The sequence below is a fragment of the Lepisosteus platostomus genome, chromosome 24, assembly GCF_059453375.1.
Source record: "Lepisosteus platostomus isolate fLepPlt1 chromosome 24, fLepPlt1.hap1, whole genome shotgun sequence".
NCBI lineage: Eukaryota > Metazoa > Chordata > Actinopteri > Semionotiformes > Lepisosteidae > Lepisosteus > Lepisosteus platostomus.
Genome location: NC_142634.1, coordinates 13,061,555 through 13,078,867, shown reverse-complemented (window position 1 = coordinate 13,078,867; position 17,313 = coordinate 13,061,555). Strand labels below are relative to the sequence as shown.

The window sequence follows — 17,313 nt, the reverse complement described above, 5'->3', positions numbered from 1 at the left end:
CCTGTCTTGCCCCTATTGCTTGCTGGGACAGGCTCCAGCTCTCCTGTTACCTTGAATTCAATGAAGTTGTTAGAAAATGTATTAGTATTAGCAAGTAGGGCAGTGGGAAATGCAGGATGTACTTGCACCCAAATTATAAAGCTGTTGCCCACATCACAAACTGTTTTACTATGCATTGTTTCCAGACGCATGGAGTGTTTGAATACAAAGCAAACAGTTTGTGTTTGGCATGAACATTATTTTCATTAAGAAGAAATTTTCAGAAAGCCCACAGTATTTAGATGTCAGAGGTCTACGCGAGGCTGAGCCTTCAATGCACTGCGCTAACGATTCGCTCCTGTTGGTGGCGCTACAGCAAGAACAGGAGACACCCGTTTCCACTGACTTTTTAACAACGCATGCGCGGATCGCTTGCTGTAATAGTCGCATGCGCACTGTGGTGCTTTTGTTACAGCCAAGATGGCGTTAAGTAAAACGTTTGGGCAGAAGCCGGTGAAATTTCAACTTGAAGAAGATGGAGAATTTTACATGATTGGTTCAGAGGTATGTATTTTATTACCGGGGTGTTCTTGAATCGGGTTCTGTAATCCTTTTGCTTCTAGCGTTTTTTAGAGCTGTGATATTAGTGTTTAAAGTCAACCTGGGGTACGGTTTCATTGTGTTTTGCTGTCTGGGCTTACTGAATGAACTGGCTTAGTTGGGTAAGCGCTATTTCTATTTCTCTTCAATTCAGAAAATTGAACTAAAACGATCTTGTTTTTAAAATAACTCACACTATTATGGTAGCATTTGATTAGTGTTGTGAGCAAATGTTCCTAAATTAATTAGAAAGGGCGTATTGGTTCTCGTAAAGTCAACAAGAAACACCATACGGTCACCTAGATGCTGAAGATAATGATAGAATCCACTTTATCTGGCAATGTCTTCGTAAACATTTTTCTCCAGCACGTTTTTCATTACCAGTATCTCGGATGTCACATATGTCAAACTGACAAATGCAGATTTACACGAATTTGAATGTCTTATTAATATAGTCATTTATTGGAAATGGGTTTTCTTGTTTGAGTAGAATTTACAAAGATTATAAACTAGATGAGGCCATTCGGTTAACCTGGCGTTTTCGAATGGTAATCGATCCGCGATGATCATTTTTTCAGTTTTAAATGCCTGGGTAACCATATAGTTTCTGCTTAAATTGTTTGGGCTGATTTTGTCAAAGTACAGTTACTTAGATACTTAAAGTAATCTTTTCTGTTAAAGACAAAATAGTGAAGTTCTTGAACTTGTCAGTGTAAGACATTCCTTAATTCTGAAAATATAGTATGTGGTTGTATGACATGTTATTGGTTGGCTTATATATTTAATTGGCAACGAAATAGAGGTGTTAGTAACTAGAGGTGTTTGTAAGTATTTATTCATAATTTCCAGTTAATCATAGAAAGTCATGTTCAATCTTAACATCTAACCCGCTGAGAAAAAATCAAATTATTGTATTTCCTCAGGTTCATCTACTTTAAGGGACACTGCTATTTGACTCTTTGGTTTCGTTTCCTAGGTAGGAAACTACTTGCGGATGTTCAGAGGCTCACTGTACAAGAGGTACCCTTCACTGTGGCGGAGGCTGGCTTCTGTTGAGGAGAGGAAGAAAATTGTAGCATCATCACACGGTGAGTGTCAAGTCTTTATCACTTTCAAGTACTCCTGTTGCCCAATAGCAGCATTATTATCAGCGATGATAATTTACCAATAAGTTCAAGAAGTGTGAGTCGCAATCACTTTAATGATCAGAAACATTCTCCCCAGAGCTAGTAAATCCGAAAGTTCTACTTTTGGACAGCAGTATCTTCAGTGTTTTCTTTGTGTTAGATCACGGTTACACAACTTTAGCCACCAGTGTGACTCTGCTGAAAGCATCTGAAGTTGAGGAGATCTTGGAAGGAAACGATGAGAAGTACAAGGCAGTCTCCATCAGCACTGAGCCACCTGCCTACCTCAGGTAATGTTACAAAGCACAACTTGGTAATTACTGCGATTCAGTGGTGAATCCAAAAATGTCATGCAGGTTTATGAATTAGATCAACAGAAAATCAGTCTGGAGCATCCATACCAGTGCAGCACAAATCATTTCAAATTAAGCATGTCCCATCTTGTATCATTTATCATCTTGCGATTCTATGAAGAATGCATGAAAACTCCTTAGTCTGGATCAATTAAAGTGTGCAGTGCTAAATGAGATTTCATATATATGCAAATGATGTAATGTTTTGGAATTTTTAACATCATGTTGTTATTTAATGTTATTTTTTATTACCAGAACTTGAGTTGCTTAACCAGTAAAAGTGCTTTCTTGGAGCGCAGGTTAAGCAGCGGTTACTAAGATTTCATAGGTGGCAGAGCTGCCGTGCTGCCAGGGGCCTTTCGATGCAGCGGTGACGTCTGTGATTTGTTTTTGCGGTGACATTGGTGAGAACGGCGCCACTCATCGGTGCAGTGCTAGATCTCACCAGGCACTGGGCACTTGAACGTGTTGGGAGGGTCATATCCGTCACGAGCTCCTGAGCTGGAGCAGGAACCATTGTCAGAGAATCAAGTCTTAAAACTAATGGGGGGGTTACAGATTCAGCGGGTGCACAATAAAAAAGGGCAATTGCAGATGACCAAATGACACTCAGTATGTCCAAGTAAAATATATTTTATATCGTTGTAATCCTCCGCGAAAGCTCTAGGTTCTTTTTCTCACATGTTCTGCCCAGGGAGCAGAAGGCGAAGCGGAACAGCCAGTGGGTGCCCACGCTCCCCAACAGCTCCCACCACCTGGACGCTGTGCCCTGCTCCACCACCATCAACCGCAATCGCATGGGCCGGGACAAGAAGAGGACCTTCCCGCTTTGGTGAGTCCGGAGAATCGGCTGGAGCTCGGCGGCTTTAAGACCACTGCGTGCAACAGCCACCCAACTCCCTACCCCGACCCCCCGCCTTTATCATGATAGATCTCCACCCTTTATAGTTCATACTGTATTATCTCAGTCCCAAGACTCTCCATTTCATAAGACTGAATCACCATCCCTTACCAGTTCACACTGTACCTGTTATCAGAGGACGTTAACACTCATGTTCACCACAGAGTCCTGGCATATGATTCATTCATTTTACACCCATTACAGGTTCATTATTTCAACCCATAATGCCTTAAATACAATAACAAATAAATCAGTTCTCAGTTTCCTGCATGTTCTATGACTCAGTGTTTTAAAATAGTAGTACTATTATTACTAGTATTACTATTAGTAATAAAGAATAACAAACCTAAATCATTTTGCTGGAATTTCAGTGCTTATTTACAGTCCCGTTTAACAGGGGAGGAGATATTTCTTCAGGTTGTGCTTGAACACATGCTTTTTACAAAAAATATCACACTAAAGATGTACTGGAACTCTGATGTATGGCAACGTAAGTGTAGTAACTAAACAAATCAAATGTCACAAAAAACATAACAGAATATTAGTATAAAAATAAAACAATTCCGGGTTGAAATTGGTTTCTTGTTAGTATCTCCTCTTTGAAACTTCTAATGTTGAATTGAGCTGTGGGAAGGAATCTTGGTGATGTTGTTCTTTGATATGTATTGTGCCCACTGGGAATTTGCTCCAGTATTGTAGTTGTGATTTCAGCATAAATGAGGACTAGAGAAAGTATTTCTTAACATGTTCATATCCATGTTTGCACCATAATCATGATGGTTTTTTTTCTGCTTGTTCCTGAGTTTTTGCTTGCATAAACACAGCTGTAGGGTTTATTGTGTCAGTGAACTCTAGAGCCTTCCTGGTTTAGTCAATGCATCTGTAAACAACTAAAGAGGTCAGTTGTTTGTATTTTTTATTCGGAAACAATTAGGAAATGACCAAAAAAACATCTTAAAATACCACAGCCTACGCAGTTTTGTGTACTAGAATGTTTCTGAAAGGATTGTTTTTATTTTTATGAAGCTCATTGTTAACGTGATGTTTTGGAAATTTCGGGTGGGCAAATATTTCTTCCTATTAGCACATAATTTACTGCAGCTGAAGCAATTTCTCCACCAACTCTTAGTTTTGATGACCATGACCCAGCCGTGATCCACGAGAATGCTTCCCAAACTGAAGTTCTGGTTCCAATCCGGCTTGATATGGAGATAGATGGACAAAAACTCCGAGATGCCTTCACGTGGAATATGAATGGTAAGACTGGCCAGTGCTATCCAAGCTTTGTTTTCCAGAGACTCCTTTCTTAGCTACCTTTTTGTGCAAGTATCTTGACAAGTACTTCAACAAAGAGGTTATGCTGCATTGACCCCAGTCGTTAACAAACTGGAAGTCTTGTCCGTTTTAAAGGAAGTATTCATTGTGCAGGGATTTTGTACAGTGCCCACTTTAGATTTTTGAAAAACTTTTTTACATTTCCTGCGATTTGTCCATTTTCCCAGAAAAGCTCATGACGCCTGAAATGTTTGCCGAGATCCTGTGCGACGACCTGGATTTGAATCCCCTGACATTTGTCCCAGCTATTGCTTCTGCCATCAGGCAACAGATTGAGTCCTACCCTACAGACAGCATCTTAGATGAGCAGACAGACCAAAGAGTCATTATTAAGGTATGGTAACGAGTAAGCACCCCCAGGAACTGGAAATTTAAGAACTAGTCTGAAGTGGTGTAGGGTGTATGGAGAGATGGATTTGCTTATGGAGCTTAAGAGTTCTGAATTGCTTGTGAAACGTGTAATGAACACATTTTGATATAGGCTTGGAATGATTCCTATTACATAATCAATTATATATATGATGCAGTGAAAACCTTCACAATTCTAGTTTATAAAGTAAAATCGTAATGTATAAAAATCCATTAGCATAGCTTTTAAACTTTACGAATCCTCTTGGGTGAGAAGAAATTTTCTACAACTGCTATTTCTTTTTCAATTTTCAACAAGAACTGATTTGAAAAATTACTTGAAAATTGTGAAACAGCAGATTTATACATTTGTTGCTCAGTGGCATGTTAAATCAGTTTAGAAGATGAATGGGAACAAGTAAAGGTTAATTCCATGCTGGAAGGAGAAGAAGAGAAAGAACGTTTCGGCTGCAGAGCCTTCATCGGGTGTCTTCTTCAGGTGTCAGGTTTCTTTTCTTCTTTTTTTTTCAGCAGTGAATAACCCTTTATTTGTTCCTTTGCAGCCTATGCATGCTGACACAGCTCCCTAGTTGAACTACCTAGAGGATGAATGGTCACTTATAAGTTACTTTTTTCTGGTCTGTGCTGCAGCTAAATATCCATGTCGGCAACATCTCGCTGGTGGACCAGTTTGAATGGGACATGTCAGAGAAGGAGAACTCTCCAGAGAAGTTTGCCCTGAAACTTTGCTCTGAACTAGGGCTCGGAGGGGAGTTCGTCACCACCATTGCCTACAGTATCCGTGGGCAGCTCAGCTGGCACCAGAGGACATACGCCTTCAGGTACCTTTGCACGTTAGGCCACTAACTCGCCCATTGCAATGCTGAATGGGAGAAAAACATTCCATTGAAAGTCATTTCCAGTTTACTACCATTAAGTAGTCCAAGGTCAGTGCGTTCTAGGGTCCATTAAACAAATGTAGGTTGTTCACCACTTGTCAAAAAGTTGCTGGTGACCTCATAAGCATTTGTTAGGGGTAGGGGTTAAATGAAATGCACAGACTCATTTACAATTCCCTTTCTGTGTTTTAGTGGTTCAGAATATAACATCGAGTTTTGTTAGTGTCACTCCTACCTACTTCTTGCTTTATTAAGTAGAGAAGTAAAAATATGTCACCCTAAAGGGTTAACGGCTTCTTTTGTCTTTTATCCGAGGCTAAGAGAGTATCTTACAACTGATGTCCAGAGGAAAATACAGCCAGTGACACACACAGAACAGTGGTGGGGGTACACAGGCAAAGACACAACAACTGCAGAGATTTATGACTCACAAAGTGGGTCTACTGAACAAAGATAAAGGATTGCTTCGACCACACACTTAATTATACTGCATCCTGTTTATGGCACAGATAAACTCACCCCCTTTTCAGATCAATTTACACCAAGTGTTTTGCACGTAAAGGAATTCCTTCTAACCACTGGACTACTTTCCAAAAAACAAACAGCCCTTTTGCAGGGTCCTTGTGCAATGATGATTTCTCTGCTCTCTGACTGACCCTCTGATTTGTTTGTGCAGCGTTTTTCTGCTCCATGGCGCCAAGAACCAATTTTCACCCTTCGTCTTTTTTTTCCCATTTCTGCTGCGCAGTGTCTAAAAGTACTGACAAGGAGGTTGTTATCTTTATTATGGTATACACCATGTATGACGTACTGTGTTTAGGATGATTAATAGAAATAAGAAAATGCTACTGCTGGTTGTTAACCACTGAAGATGGATCCGAGATCAGGATGGATGTATGAGTGTTCTGATGCCAATTCTGAGTTTGTGTTATTGTGTTTTCAGATTTGAAGTGCTCATATCTTTTGTTTTTGTTTGTTTTGGCCTTGATCTACAAGCATGCTGTCACCAATTTTCCAGTGGGATTCCTTACTAAAGGCTGAAGCTTTTGTCAGATGGCCTGATAAATTGATTTTAAGTTCTGTAATGTGCTTCTGGTATCGCTTCTAATTTTACTTCTCCTTGCTGTCATTTCCAATAGGTCTGATATCAGGTCATTATTCTTGTGCATTTCTTGAGCCAAAGCTTAAACCTTCAGAGTTCTCCCTCAACTTCATGCCAAGGAAGCTGAGTACTTTAAATTTTTTAATTTAATTCTGTAGGACTAGTGTCTATATATGAAGATGGTTTGTAAGGGGGGGAGGTGCAGAAACAGTGCATAAAAATAAGTCAAGTCTGGAAATAAACTCATTGCACAGATTGTATGACATGGTTTTAGTTTAAACAGCAGATGTTTTTGATCAATTTCACTTGGCTACTTTTACTTCCTTCTCCATAATTTGTCAGGTATCTCATATTCAGATAAACAGAGACAGTTGAACTCCACTTACTAAAGGTGGTTCTGCTATCAGTGAGCAGCTTTTAAAGGCAGCCTAGGGCTGTTGTTTAGTCTGTTTCGATGACCTCTGTCCATATTGGACAGCTGGAGCGAAATCTAAAAAGTGAGTCATATTAAAAGGAATTTAAAACTGTGATGAAATCACAAATTTGGAGATATTACAGTATTATGGTAGATACTAGACAGTTAAAACTCTGGTACAGAATATAGGGCTTGTATTTATTGAGAGGGGAAAAAAACTGTTGTGCACTTTATTTTTGTACTCTGTTTCCACAACCAAAGTTGCAACAAGGAAGAGTTGATAAGCCAATTGAATTTACTGTCCTAAAATGTTTAAATTGTTAACATTTAGGTGCTTTCTGTTTGCTGTGCACTTCTTTTAACACTAGTCTGCCTTTTGCACTAGGTTGTTCAAGGAGAGCCCTGTTTTCATGTTCGGGTGTAGTAGCGGTGTTCTCCCAGGTTACCCAGCAGCATGTCTTGATTAACGCTGTGTTGTGTGCAGTGAGAACCCCTTGCCCACGGTGGAGATTGCCATTCGAAACACAGGTGATGCTGACCAGTGGTGCCCCCTACTGGAAACCCTGACAGATGCCGAGATGGAGAAAAAGATAAGGGACCAGGACAGAAATACAAGGTAGCTGTTCCTCTAATACTAAACTGCAATTAACATAATTCTCACAAGGGATTTTAAGAAGTTTCGTCTTTGTGTATTCAACGGATGAGTACCAGCAGGGTCTTCACATTCTTTGTCAAATATATATGAAGCTGCAGTAAGTACCCTGACTTATCATTGTACCCTGACTTTGGAATAACACTATTATTGCTGCTGATGAAGTTTCCTTTGGTTTTTAAAATGGTGGCAAGTCAAAAAAAACAATGTTACTGAAAAACAATTTTCTTAATGTTCTGAATTAAAGCACCTTCTTATATTTTATGTAAAATTTAAGGAAGAATCAGAAAGTTCCTAATCCACAGAACACCCTTTTTCAATCTTAATAAACCCTTTTTATTTCTGAAACCAAGGTTTTCACAAGTGTTAAAGTGGAACAGGAACCTCCGTTACAAAGAACATTTGAAGAGTTTTTGTGATGCCTTACGATTTGTGTACTGTTTTTCATTTGTGACAGTGGACGTCTAATAGGTGATGTGTACTGAGTGACCAAAAGTAGATAAGGGTTAGTGATATTTTTGAAGGTTAGGACTTTGAAACTGAACAGTATGAAGTTAAAACAGCCTGTGCCATACGGGCCGCTGCACTGTTTATAGTGATCAGTCAGCGTGCCGGGATGCTGAATGTTTGTATGTTTTTATTTCAGGCGTATGAGACGTCTTGCCAACACTGCCCCAGCCTGGTAGAACCTTGTCGGCCCACGGACTTCTTGGATTTGCAACCTGGAGAAAAACTGAGTCAGTGGGACAGCTGCAAGCCCATCGCCCTGACATACAAAGACATTCCACTATCTAGGCACTGGGAGCCTGCTCTCTTCTAGCCCCTCCCCCAGCTTTTTGTGTAAAGACTGATATCCCTGTTTAATGTTGTCCATGGAACTGATCTATAGAAAAAAAACATGCCTGTGTGGAAGATATGCTGGTATTGTGCTAATATTGTTTTTTTTGTATAGGTGCTGACGGCACTTTTAGGAAACCTGATTATTTTGATCTTTTTTTAAAATAAAAATCATGCTTAATACTTGGCTAGATTTGTTTCTGCCTTTTTCGCACAAGGAACAAATTGATAGATGTGCTGTTGTAGGTTTACTTCTTGTAGGTTTATATTCTTGCATCAAGAAAACGTATAAGAGATGTTTTAACTTACTTTCTGTGACTCGCATATAATGGAATTTGAGAAAGTGACTGACAATATAATATGATAAAAAGGCAAGATGGGAAATTCACAGTGTTGGATATAATTTTAAAACGTACAGTTTTAGATTAATTAATCTGTTTAAAAAACTGGTTTATAGATTATTTAATCCTATCCAAAAGCAAATAAAATTACAGTAATCATTTCAAAGCTTTATTTTTAAGAGGACAGAATAAAAATTTATGAACAATTTAAAATAGATTGGATCCCAGGAGATTATTTAAGACCTGATACCACTCTGCATTAAATGTAAGGCCACACAGTTTAGAAAAAAAACATTTTTCTAGTTTTTAATAACATTATGTGCATTGAATTACTTTTGAAAGTGGTAATTCTAAAATTAAAAAAACTTAGAATCTTGATGACCCATGATCTAATTATGGCTCTGATTCATATATGTTTTTACCATTGGTTAAACAATAAAAAATGGAAAGGCTAGCTGATTGACAGCATTACTAAAGATTATAACCACAGTTTTTTCAGTAGACTAACAGATTGGTATTTGAAAGTACCTTCCTATGTAAACGTCACTATTAAAAAAATCTTAATAGTTTAAAAGTCATGGTTTGAGGCAAAATTCATGAGGCTGGGGGTTGTTTTTGCATTCAGTATAAGAACTACACAGACACATTAAGCAAATTGCTTGGCTAGTGTGTTGATCTGTGATGTTAAAAGTCTTCCTTTTTTTGCACGGTTGGGTTCACCAGGGCCACGTAAGCATAGCATTGTGTCAGCTTCCCCAGCTATTGTGCTCTAAGCTGTTTCAGTTTGGCAAATGTTTTTGCACACAAAGGCAGCAGTTTAAAAGTGCTGACTCCTCAGCTTATGGAGGATTTCAGAGCATTGGCATATCTGTGCACACAACCCCCCCCACCACTACAGTAGCTGCTGCTACTGCCAAAATGCAGCTGGAGTATGGAAGCAGTACCTGGAAGATGATCACTTTCGCAACAGTTCAGATTGCTTTGTTTTCCTGCAACATGGATCTCTGTCCACCATACTGTTCCAAATACTGAATTCTGAAAATGTGATTTAATCAGTTTTCCACATTAAGTGTTTTACAATAAGCATTTAGCTGTACTGTAGTGCTCTAGACTAAAGCATTGAAGGTTAAGATTGGCTTATGTTGTGTTTTCACATTAACTACTCCATATAAAACTCGTTTCCTTCTTAAAGGTTTTCTCAGTGGGTTTTCGGTAGTTAAAATGAGTTACCAAGATTTCCAAGAAACGTTCCTTAAGAAAAAAAGGCCAGTCCCCCCCACCAGCCCTCCTGTATGGAATCATATCTGACCAGATATGCAGAAGCAGTGTAACAATTCCCCTTCACACCATTTATAACACTTATTACAAAATAAATATCTCTCTGCCCTCATTGCTGCTTTTCAATGTTTCAATGCACGTATTGTTTCATACATACAAAAATAAAAATAAAAAAAGAACAGAGCCATTCACAGTGCTCAAAGTGGGCCACTCCTTCAAGATCTGACTCTGGTTTGGTTACCCTGCAGCTAGGTCCAGAAGGGACCATAAAGGCAGCCCCTCCCTTTCAGTTTCAGTAGAAGAGGGGAGCCACACCTGCGCTTGGCCGCCTTTGCGAAACTGTAAACCGGCTGAGCCTCCCAGCAGTCGAAGTCTGTTCCCATGCTTTCCCCACACGTCCACATACTGCTGCTGTGGCAGTCCTATCGCTGCTGTGCGTTTTGATCCTCAGGATCCTGGGGGGCCTCCTGCCCTGCCCCATGATCCGCATGGGCCCCATCAGCCTGTGAGGGGTCCCCCACCTGGTCCTCGGGGAGGGGGTTATAATTGGGATCCTCCTCTGGGGCATCGAAAATGGCTTTCCTGCAGATCAGAAACAGCAGTTCAGTGACGCCTTCTTTCTTCAAGTAGGATGTCAAAATTCTGAAGCATGATTCCGCACTTCATCCATCACCTGCCAGTTAAATGGACTTTCAGTGGCTTGAGGTCCAGCACTTTCAAATGCCACAGCCACAGAGTGGATACCATCACTTTCTAGAACACTACATCTGATATGAAGGCATTCACTAGCTGCTTTTAGGCTGAGGGACTATTCATTGCATAAAACAAAAACTACTGAAGTGTGGAAATCAAAACTGGCTTGTCCTGAGACAAGAGAAAAAGAAATGTGTGAGTTATCTGGATGCAACCAACAGCTTCCTACCCCCCAACACAGAGAGACACTTACAGGAGACCTGGAGTCACCAAAAGTTTTCTCCCTCCTGGCTGGTTTGGGAAGACATCTTCTAAAAAGTAGTAGATGTGTCCAACGCCAATTCCTGAAAAGAACAGACTACTGTTCACTGGTGAATGTGAACTCTTCCTGCATAAAAATATCAGAATAGATCTGGACCAATGCTGCCATTTGTACTTGCTTTACAAATTTGACATCTGACAGATGTCAAAACATCTTCCCCCCCCCCCCAACATTTCCTTCCTAATCACTTGCCCAGAGCCGCTGGCAAACACTGAAATTCTGATATCGAGCAATTTGCGTTTTAACATACACACACAAAATCTCTCATTATCGAATTGGAAAAAATAAACTGCCCCTAATCTGAAAATACACAGCAGCACATCAGCTTCTTAAATTATCCTCTTTGAATTTCAAATTCAGTAAGCAACAGGTGTACTGGCACCACTCTTTAAAGTATGCCTTTACAGACAACCCTATAATCCCTTGCATTAAATACATAGTCCCCCACTCCCTCTCCAGCTTGTTCCTTGAACTCCAAGCCAGGTGCTTGTCATCAGAGTGATATAACAAAGGGAAGCCCTGAGGTTAGAGAATGAAGGCAGAGCAGTAATGCAGTGCTGACAGGTCAGCCATCGGAAGACCTAACGGTTACAGAATTCAGGTGGCTGTGATTTTTTTTTTTCCTTCAAATTGTCATTTCACTGTTTAGCTAAACCGAGATCCAGAATGGACTTCCCCCTTGGCCAGAATGTAATAGAACATCTGTTTCCTCCCTTCCATCCAACATCAAACGACAAAAGGAAGTATTACATTCATCTGTACTCAATCAGGAAACCACGTCGAATTTACTGCATGCCAGCTTTCAAATAAAAAAAAATTGGGGGGGCAAAGTCCATATAAAAGATTCTGAATCCTTTCACAACAATGAAAAACTATGAGAAAAATCATAGTCATTCTGGTAACATTTTTAAAATACTTTCTTAGTTTTCTGGATATGATAGCAACTGTCTAAAAGTATCTTTTAGGGGGGTTTCTGCCATGGAGGTATTCAGCCATAATCCCACAGATCGGAATTGCTTTTCTGGGAAACACAAGACATGGGAGGTTTACATTCAATTTGTAGTCTATTCTGGCAGCTCTGAAACAATCACAAAAACATCATATGCAAGGGTTTTCTTCATTTCAGAGAGTCAGGGAGACTACAAAAGGAAAGCACTTGGGTACTTACAATCACTATAAGAGAACACATAAAAAATGAAATTACTTTTACCCAGCTGAGGCTCTGTTTTCTTTGAAGAATGGAATATCTAATTCAGAATTTGCCAGCTCCTGCCAAGCAGGATGCAGAATATAAACTATTCTTCACGTAATTGGAGAAATATCCCCTTTAGCACAATTTAATCCCTCCCAGACGGCTCTCCTTTCTCCAAACAAGAAAGGGAGGACCATGGGAGTGCACAGAATGCTGGGAATGTACCTAGAAGGTCAATGACAATGGAGTTGCCCAGCAACAAGGAAAACCCCATGAGCACCCAGGGTAGAAAGGGGGCCTGGAAGTTGAGCAGGCCAAAGAAGTTCATGCGCACATAGGGGTTCCTACGGCTCCACACATACACTAGCATGATGGTGAAAGCCTGCCCAAGGAAAAACAGGCTAGCAAAAAGGCCAAAGAGCTGATAACCACTGAGTCAAGGATAACACACTGGCTTGAAATAGACTTTTGCATGTGTGTGGCTGATAATTAAACAAACAATGATAAAGGGGTGAACAAGGTTTTGGGGGTTTGGTCATATACAAAGAGGCATTCTGCATTAATCATTTTAAAGTACATAAAATTGCTTTTCCAAACGAACTATCCCTTCATGTGATTTTCTGTTAATTAATGACATTCTTACATCTCTGGGCAGGGTGGAGGAGTCCAGTACTTCCTCATTTTCTCCTGTGAGCAGTCACAGGAATTATGGCTGTTCACCACGATATTCCAAATCAGGTGGGATATAACATGTAATTCACCATACTGAATTATCTTTTTTTTTTTTTTTTAATTTTCCGCAAGACATACATTTAGATATATACAAGTGTGGCTTGTATTTAGCTCATTGTTCAGACTCCCTCACCACAGTAGAGATAATGTGCACAGGAGGTCTCCCTTGTGCTTGGTCAACACTCGAGAAAGGATACAGTCATCAGCATGCCCCCAAAGAGGAACATGAAGACAAAGTCTGCAGTCCTGCCACGAAAAGACCCTTCCTCCAGCATGCGACAGTAGCGGTACCTGCTTTGTAAAGGAAGCAAACACTTTCTGTGGCAGGCCTACCAGCTGCAGAAACCAAGAGACAGTTATGCAAATTTCTCATGATACAAAAAACAGCTACGTGTACTGAAAGACAGGGTTTTCCTGCATTGTTGCTAACACAAATACAGAGGCTCCAATTTTTCACAATATTGCAATCAAGGGCACAAACTATAAGAAATAAATCTACACACTATATGCTTCTTCAGAGGACTGATCTCAAATGATTCTTACCAAGGTCCGCCCCTCCCCATCTACAGCTACTGATTAAAGCTGATAAAGTACTTTTATATTTTCAGGTTATGAAAGCAAAGGGCAAAAGTATCACTTCCTTGGTTTTAACAAAGCTTCAAGTAATTTGAATATTTACTGCATCCAAATGCAAATTGTGTGCAGCCATCTGGGGGAATAAATGTCTACGGAGGTGTTGCTGGATGCTTTTTTTTAAATGACAGTGCTGATAAACCAAAATTAAATCTATTAATTTTAGAGGAACTATGCTTATTCATAACCCAGTTTTCTGTATACAGAAAAAGTGGTTTTACCACAAAAGGACTGACTTTCCACTCCATGAATACAAGGCCTAAATAGTATAAACAAGAAAAGGATACAGAAATATCATGTTGAACAAGAAACTGAAGCCAAGAGGACCAAAAAAGAGGAAGTTGGTTATCAGTCTCCATATCTATTAAAAAGAAAGCAAAGCCATCAGTTTTTACTGAAATCATGAGTAATCAGGCAACAGGAAAGTTAAAAACAATTGTGATGGTTGAAACTCTTGAAATATTGGGTTTGGGTAATAAGTTTGATTTAATCTCTATAAGTATGTTTTAATATAAAAACAACAAAATAAAAACCCTTCCTATGACCTCCCTATTTTTATTTGCTCTTTACACTTTGAACTGTGATCTTATGAGCTCCCCTCTTTTTTGCCTTAACAGCAATAGGACCCCACACTTCAAAAACAGACAAAAGAACACCGAACCAACTTCCCAATTCCAGTCCTACAGATATGTCCCCTTCTTCCTAAGCGATGCCTCCATTTCCATCTTTAAAAGCTAAACTGAATACATATATTTTTCAAACACAAATAGGAGAACACCACATGAATGTCCCAAATTTCTGCCCCACACAATTAACTTTCAGATTCTGTTAGTCTGGGATATTAGCAAGGACTTGCACTGAACTCTCCAACACAATGTTCATCATTTTGCAAAGTTCTTGAACTTCAGATACAACACTGGAGGTTCAGCCTTTTTTTAAATTAAGGGGAAAGGAATTATTCCCAATCACCCTAGCAAATGAAAAACAGAAAGCAGAGTTTGGATGGACTAATTATTGATATGCTTTTCACAATTGAAGAATGTTAGCTACTGAAAATGAAGACGCATTCAAGATCTCGTGCTTGAAAGCTGTTGTTTCCTACCTGGTATCTTTTGAAAATCAGGTCAGGGTTGAAGTATAGCTGAAAGGGGGTGATGAACTCCAGCTGCTAAAATCCAGAGGATTAAACCAATCAATCGAGCAGTCTTCATGCATGTCACCAGTGCATTTAATTGCAAGCAACCCAGTCCCCTACTGTTATCGCTGGACTGTACAGATTCTAGATCTACATTCTCGTCCAACAACATTATTAACCATTAAACCGAGACGATTCTTTTTGACAACAGGTGCTGTTGAACCACAGTTACCCACGACAGACCTCCAAGCATAAAACTCACACGACCTCCGCTGCTGCAATCGAAAAAAATCAATAATAAAAGGTTATTGGATAAATCTTTGTAACTTTCAAACAGCCTACCACGGTATGCTTCTTTCATGGTCTTGCAAAAATATACACCTAGTATTCTGATCCAGGGCTAACGTTATTAATAACACTTCGAGGATAGTCGATAATTAGGATGGCTGTGTGATAACGGGAAAATGTCATCCCTACACGATATCTTTAAATTTTACTAATAAAAAGTATTGGGACAGTGAAGCAAGTCACGTGCGTGTAAAAGGTGGCGTTATGGCCAATTTCAAAGCACGCCATGCGAAACCAGCTCATCTTGACTGGTCCTGGCACGATGAACTCAGTTGCTCGCTAACCCAATTTTTCAGGTCGTCCACCCTTCAGCAACGGGGATATGACAGCAGCAGTAGTAGTTATGAGACGAGCTCTTAGGCAGGTTCATTGATTTATGGGAGGGTAGTATTAAAATACTGGAGGCGAACAAATCCCAGCCAAAATACCATTTCCTTGTACTCCAGGCCCACTTAGCTCTAGACCTGAAGCAAGGAACAGAAATCATGTGTCCAGCCCACTACCCTTCCATCCGGACACGTACTCAATGTAGTATGATTATCATTGTACGTTACCCCAGAATACAGATTATTTTCCATTCCCCCCCCATGCAACAAATATGAAACAACAGTTCATTCTGCAGCAACAGCAATAAGATACTTCCCCCAGTGCAACTTCATGTCTAACGTGAAATATGACAGCATCCCAGTCCCCTGCAATCTTACCACCGCGGCTGTGGTCAACACGCAGGCTGTAGTGTAAGCCCTAGTCACAGCGGGGATCTGGAGATACTCCTGCGTGAAGCTGTGAGCCATCGCGAATTTTCTTGTTTTTTTTTTAGTCCGTCTTCTACTTGTTCAACAGCCACCAACTGTTACTAGAAGCGGTCCCTTTAAACCACACTGACACGCTGCTGCCAATCAGCGATTTCATCCGAAGCCAGGGGGGTGACAGGAGAGAGAGTGAAACCATCAATGACGAATGGAAACGGCGATGAACTCGCCAGACAGCCAATCCCTTGCTGATAACTGTGTCCCTCAAGAAAGCGGACACGACATGCAGTTAAAGACCCCTGGGCTGGGGGGAGATTTAAACCAATCGGCGATCGAGAACGCTTGATTGACCGGAACTGTGGCCATTGCGAGCGTAGAAAAGGATGAGCTGTCATCGGGGAGGCGGGACCGATCAGCTGAGTTCCTCCACGTGGGTGGAAATTTAAGCCAAACATGAAGCGGTTCTCTATTAATACCTGGACCAATGAGGCAACAGGGGCGGTTCGTCCAAAAGAAATGACGAAATTTCGATCTAATGACGAAAATAATAGATGGAAATTGTAAAAACTATCACGAACCGTCGCTATTCACTTCGAGAGTGTGGCAACAACCTAATAATCGCCTCTCGAATCTTAAATATTTTGAGCTACGGGGCAGCTGAGCCAGCAGGGATGCGTGGATAAATGAACAGAAACACGCTGAAAGATCTGTCTAATGACGAAAATAGATTTGTTTGACACGGCATTTGAACTACTGTTGTGACAAATGCTCCCATTTGCTGCCATGCAGCCATTAAAAAAAAAATACAACTTAATACACTTTCTCTTTAAGAAAACTTATGCATCAAACCATTTTTGGAAGGAGTAAACCAAGCAATCCAGGTTTCTGCGATGCTGGTGGTAGTCCATTACGTACACTGAAATCTGACATACTGGCTTAGTTTACACTGAATATAAAACTGAATATGTCAACCAAAAATCAAAAAGTCTTTTTCCGAGAGACTCCGCTTTTCTATGCTATTACATACAGTAAATACCTTTCTGTACTGCGGGTTTATATGGTGAGTTGAACAGTGTGGTTGGTATAAAAGTTTTATATACCTTCTTGAATTTGAAAATCCTTAAATCCTTTGTTGCCATTATTATAATGTCTAAATGAAGACAATGGTAAGTATGAATATGTGTTTTCTGTGTTTCCTTTTCAGTTTTAATACCAATCCAATAAACTGTGTATACTGTAATATAAATTTCTGTTTGGACCTGGATAACCTTTGATTTTTCTTTGATTGGTATGTTTTAGAGTATAGTCTTGTAAAAAAATGCTTAAAATAATTGCTTTG

The 17,313-nt window shown here is 40.0% G+C and overlaps 2 protein-coding genes across 6 annotated transcripts; one reads left to right on the top strand and one right to left on the bottom strand.

Annotated features, from left to right (window-relative positions):
• Positions 1–416: 416 nt before the first annotated feature.
• Positions 417–8,731, top strand: smarcb1b (SWI/SNF related BAF chromatin remodeling complex subunit B1b). 5 transcript variants are annotated; one of them, XR_015929838.1, is made up of 9 exons: positions 417–543; positions 1,556–1,667; positions 1,867–1,996; positions 2,754–2,891; positions 4,090–4,217; positions 4,463–4,629; positions 5,295–5,485; positions 6,682–7,675; positions 8,358–8,375. XR_015929838.1 is itself a non-coding variant. In XM_088618341.1 (9 exons), the coding sequence occupies exons 1-9, from the start codon at positions 460–462 to the stop codon at positions 8,395–8,397; spliced, it is 1,101 nt and encodes a 366-aa protein (XP_088474467.1). In that variant the 5' UTR covers positions 417–459; the 3' UTR covers positions 8,398–8,731. The 5 variants fall into 5 exon arrangements, 4 of the variants coding, with proteins under 4 accessions (XP_088474467.1, XP_088474466.1, XP_088474465.1 ...); XM_088618341.1 differs by having other exon boundaries at positions 1,888–1,996; positions 7,544–7,675; positions 8,358–8,731; XM_088618340.1 differs by having other exon boundaries at positions 1,888–1,996; positions 5,295–5,497; positions 7,544–7,675; positions 8,358–8,731.
• A 314-nt stretch (positions 8,732–9,045) lies between these two features.
• Positions 9,046–16,250, bottom strand: derl3 (derlin 3). Its single transcript, XM_088618342.1, has 7 exons — positions 15,927–16,250; positions 14,842–14,907; positions 14,027–14,100; positions 13,304–13,397; positions 12,600–12,795; positions 11,114–11,204; positions 9,046–10,749 (listed from the first exon to the last, which is right to left on the bottom strand). The coding sequence occupies exons 1-7, from the start codon at positions 16,014–16,016 to the stop codon at positions 10,590–10,592; spliced, it is 771 nt and encodes a 256-aa protein (XP_088474468.1). The 5' UTR covers positions 16,017–16,250; the 3' UTR covers positions 9,046–10,589.
• Between the last annotated feature and the right edge of the window lie 1,063 nt (positions 16,251–17,313).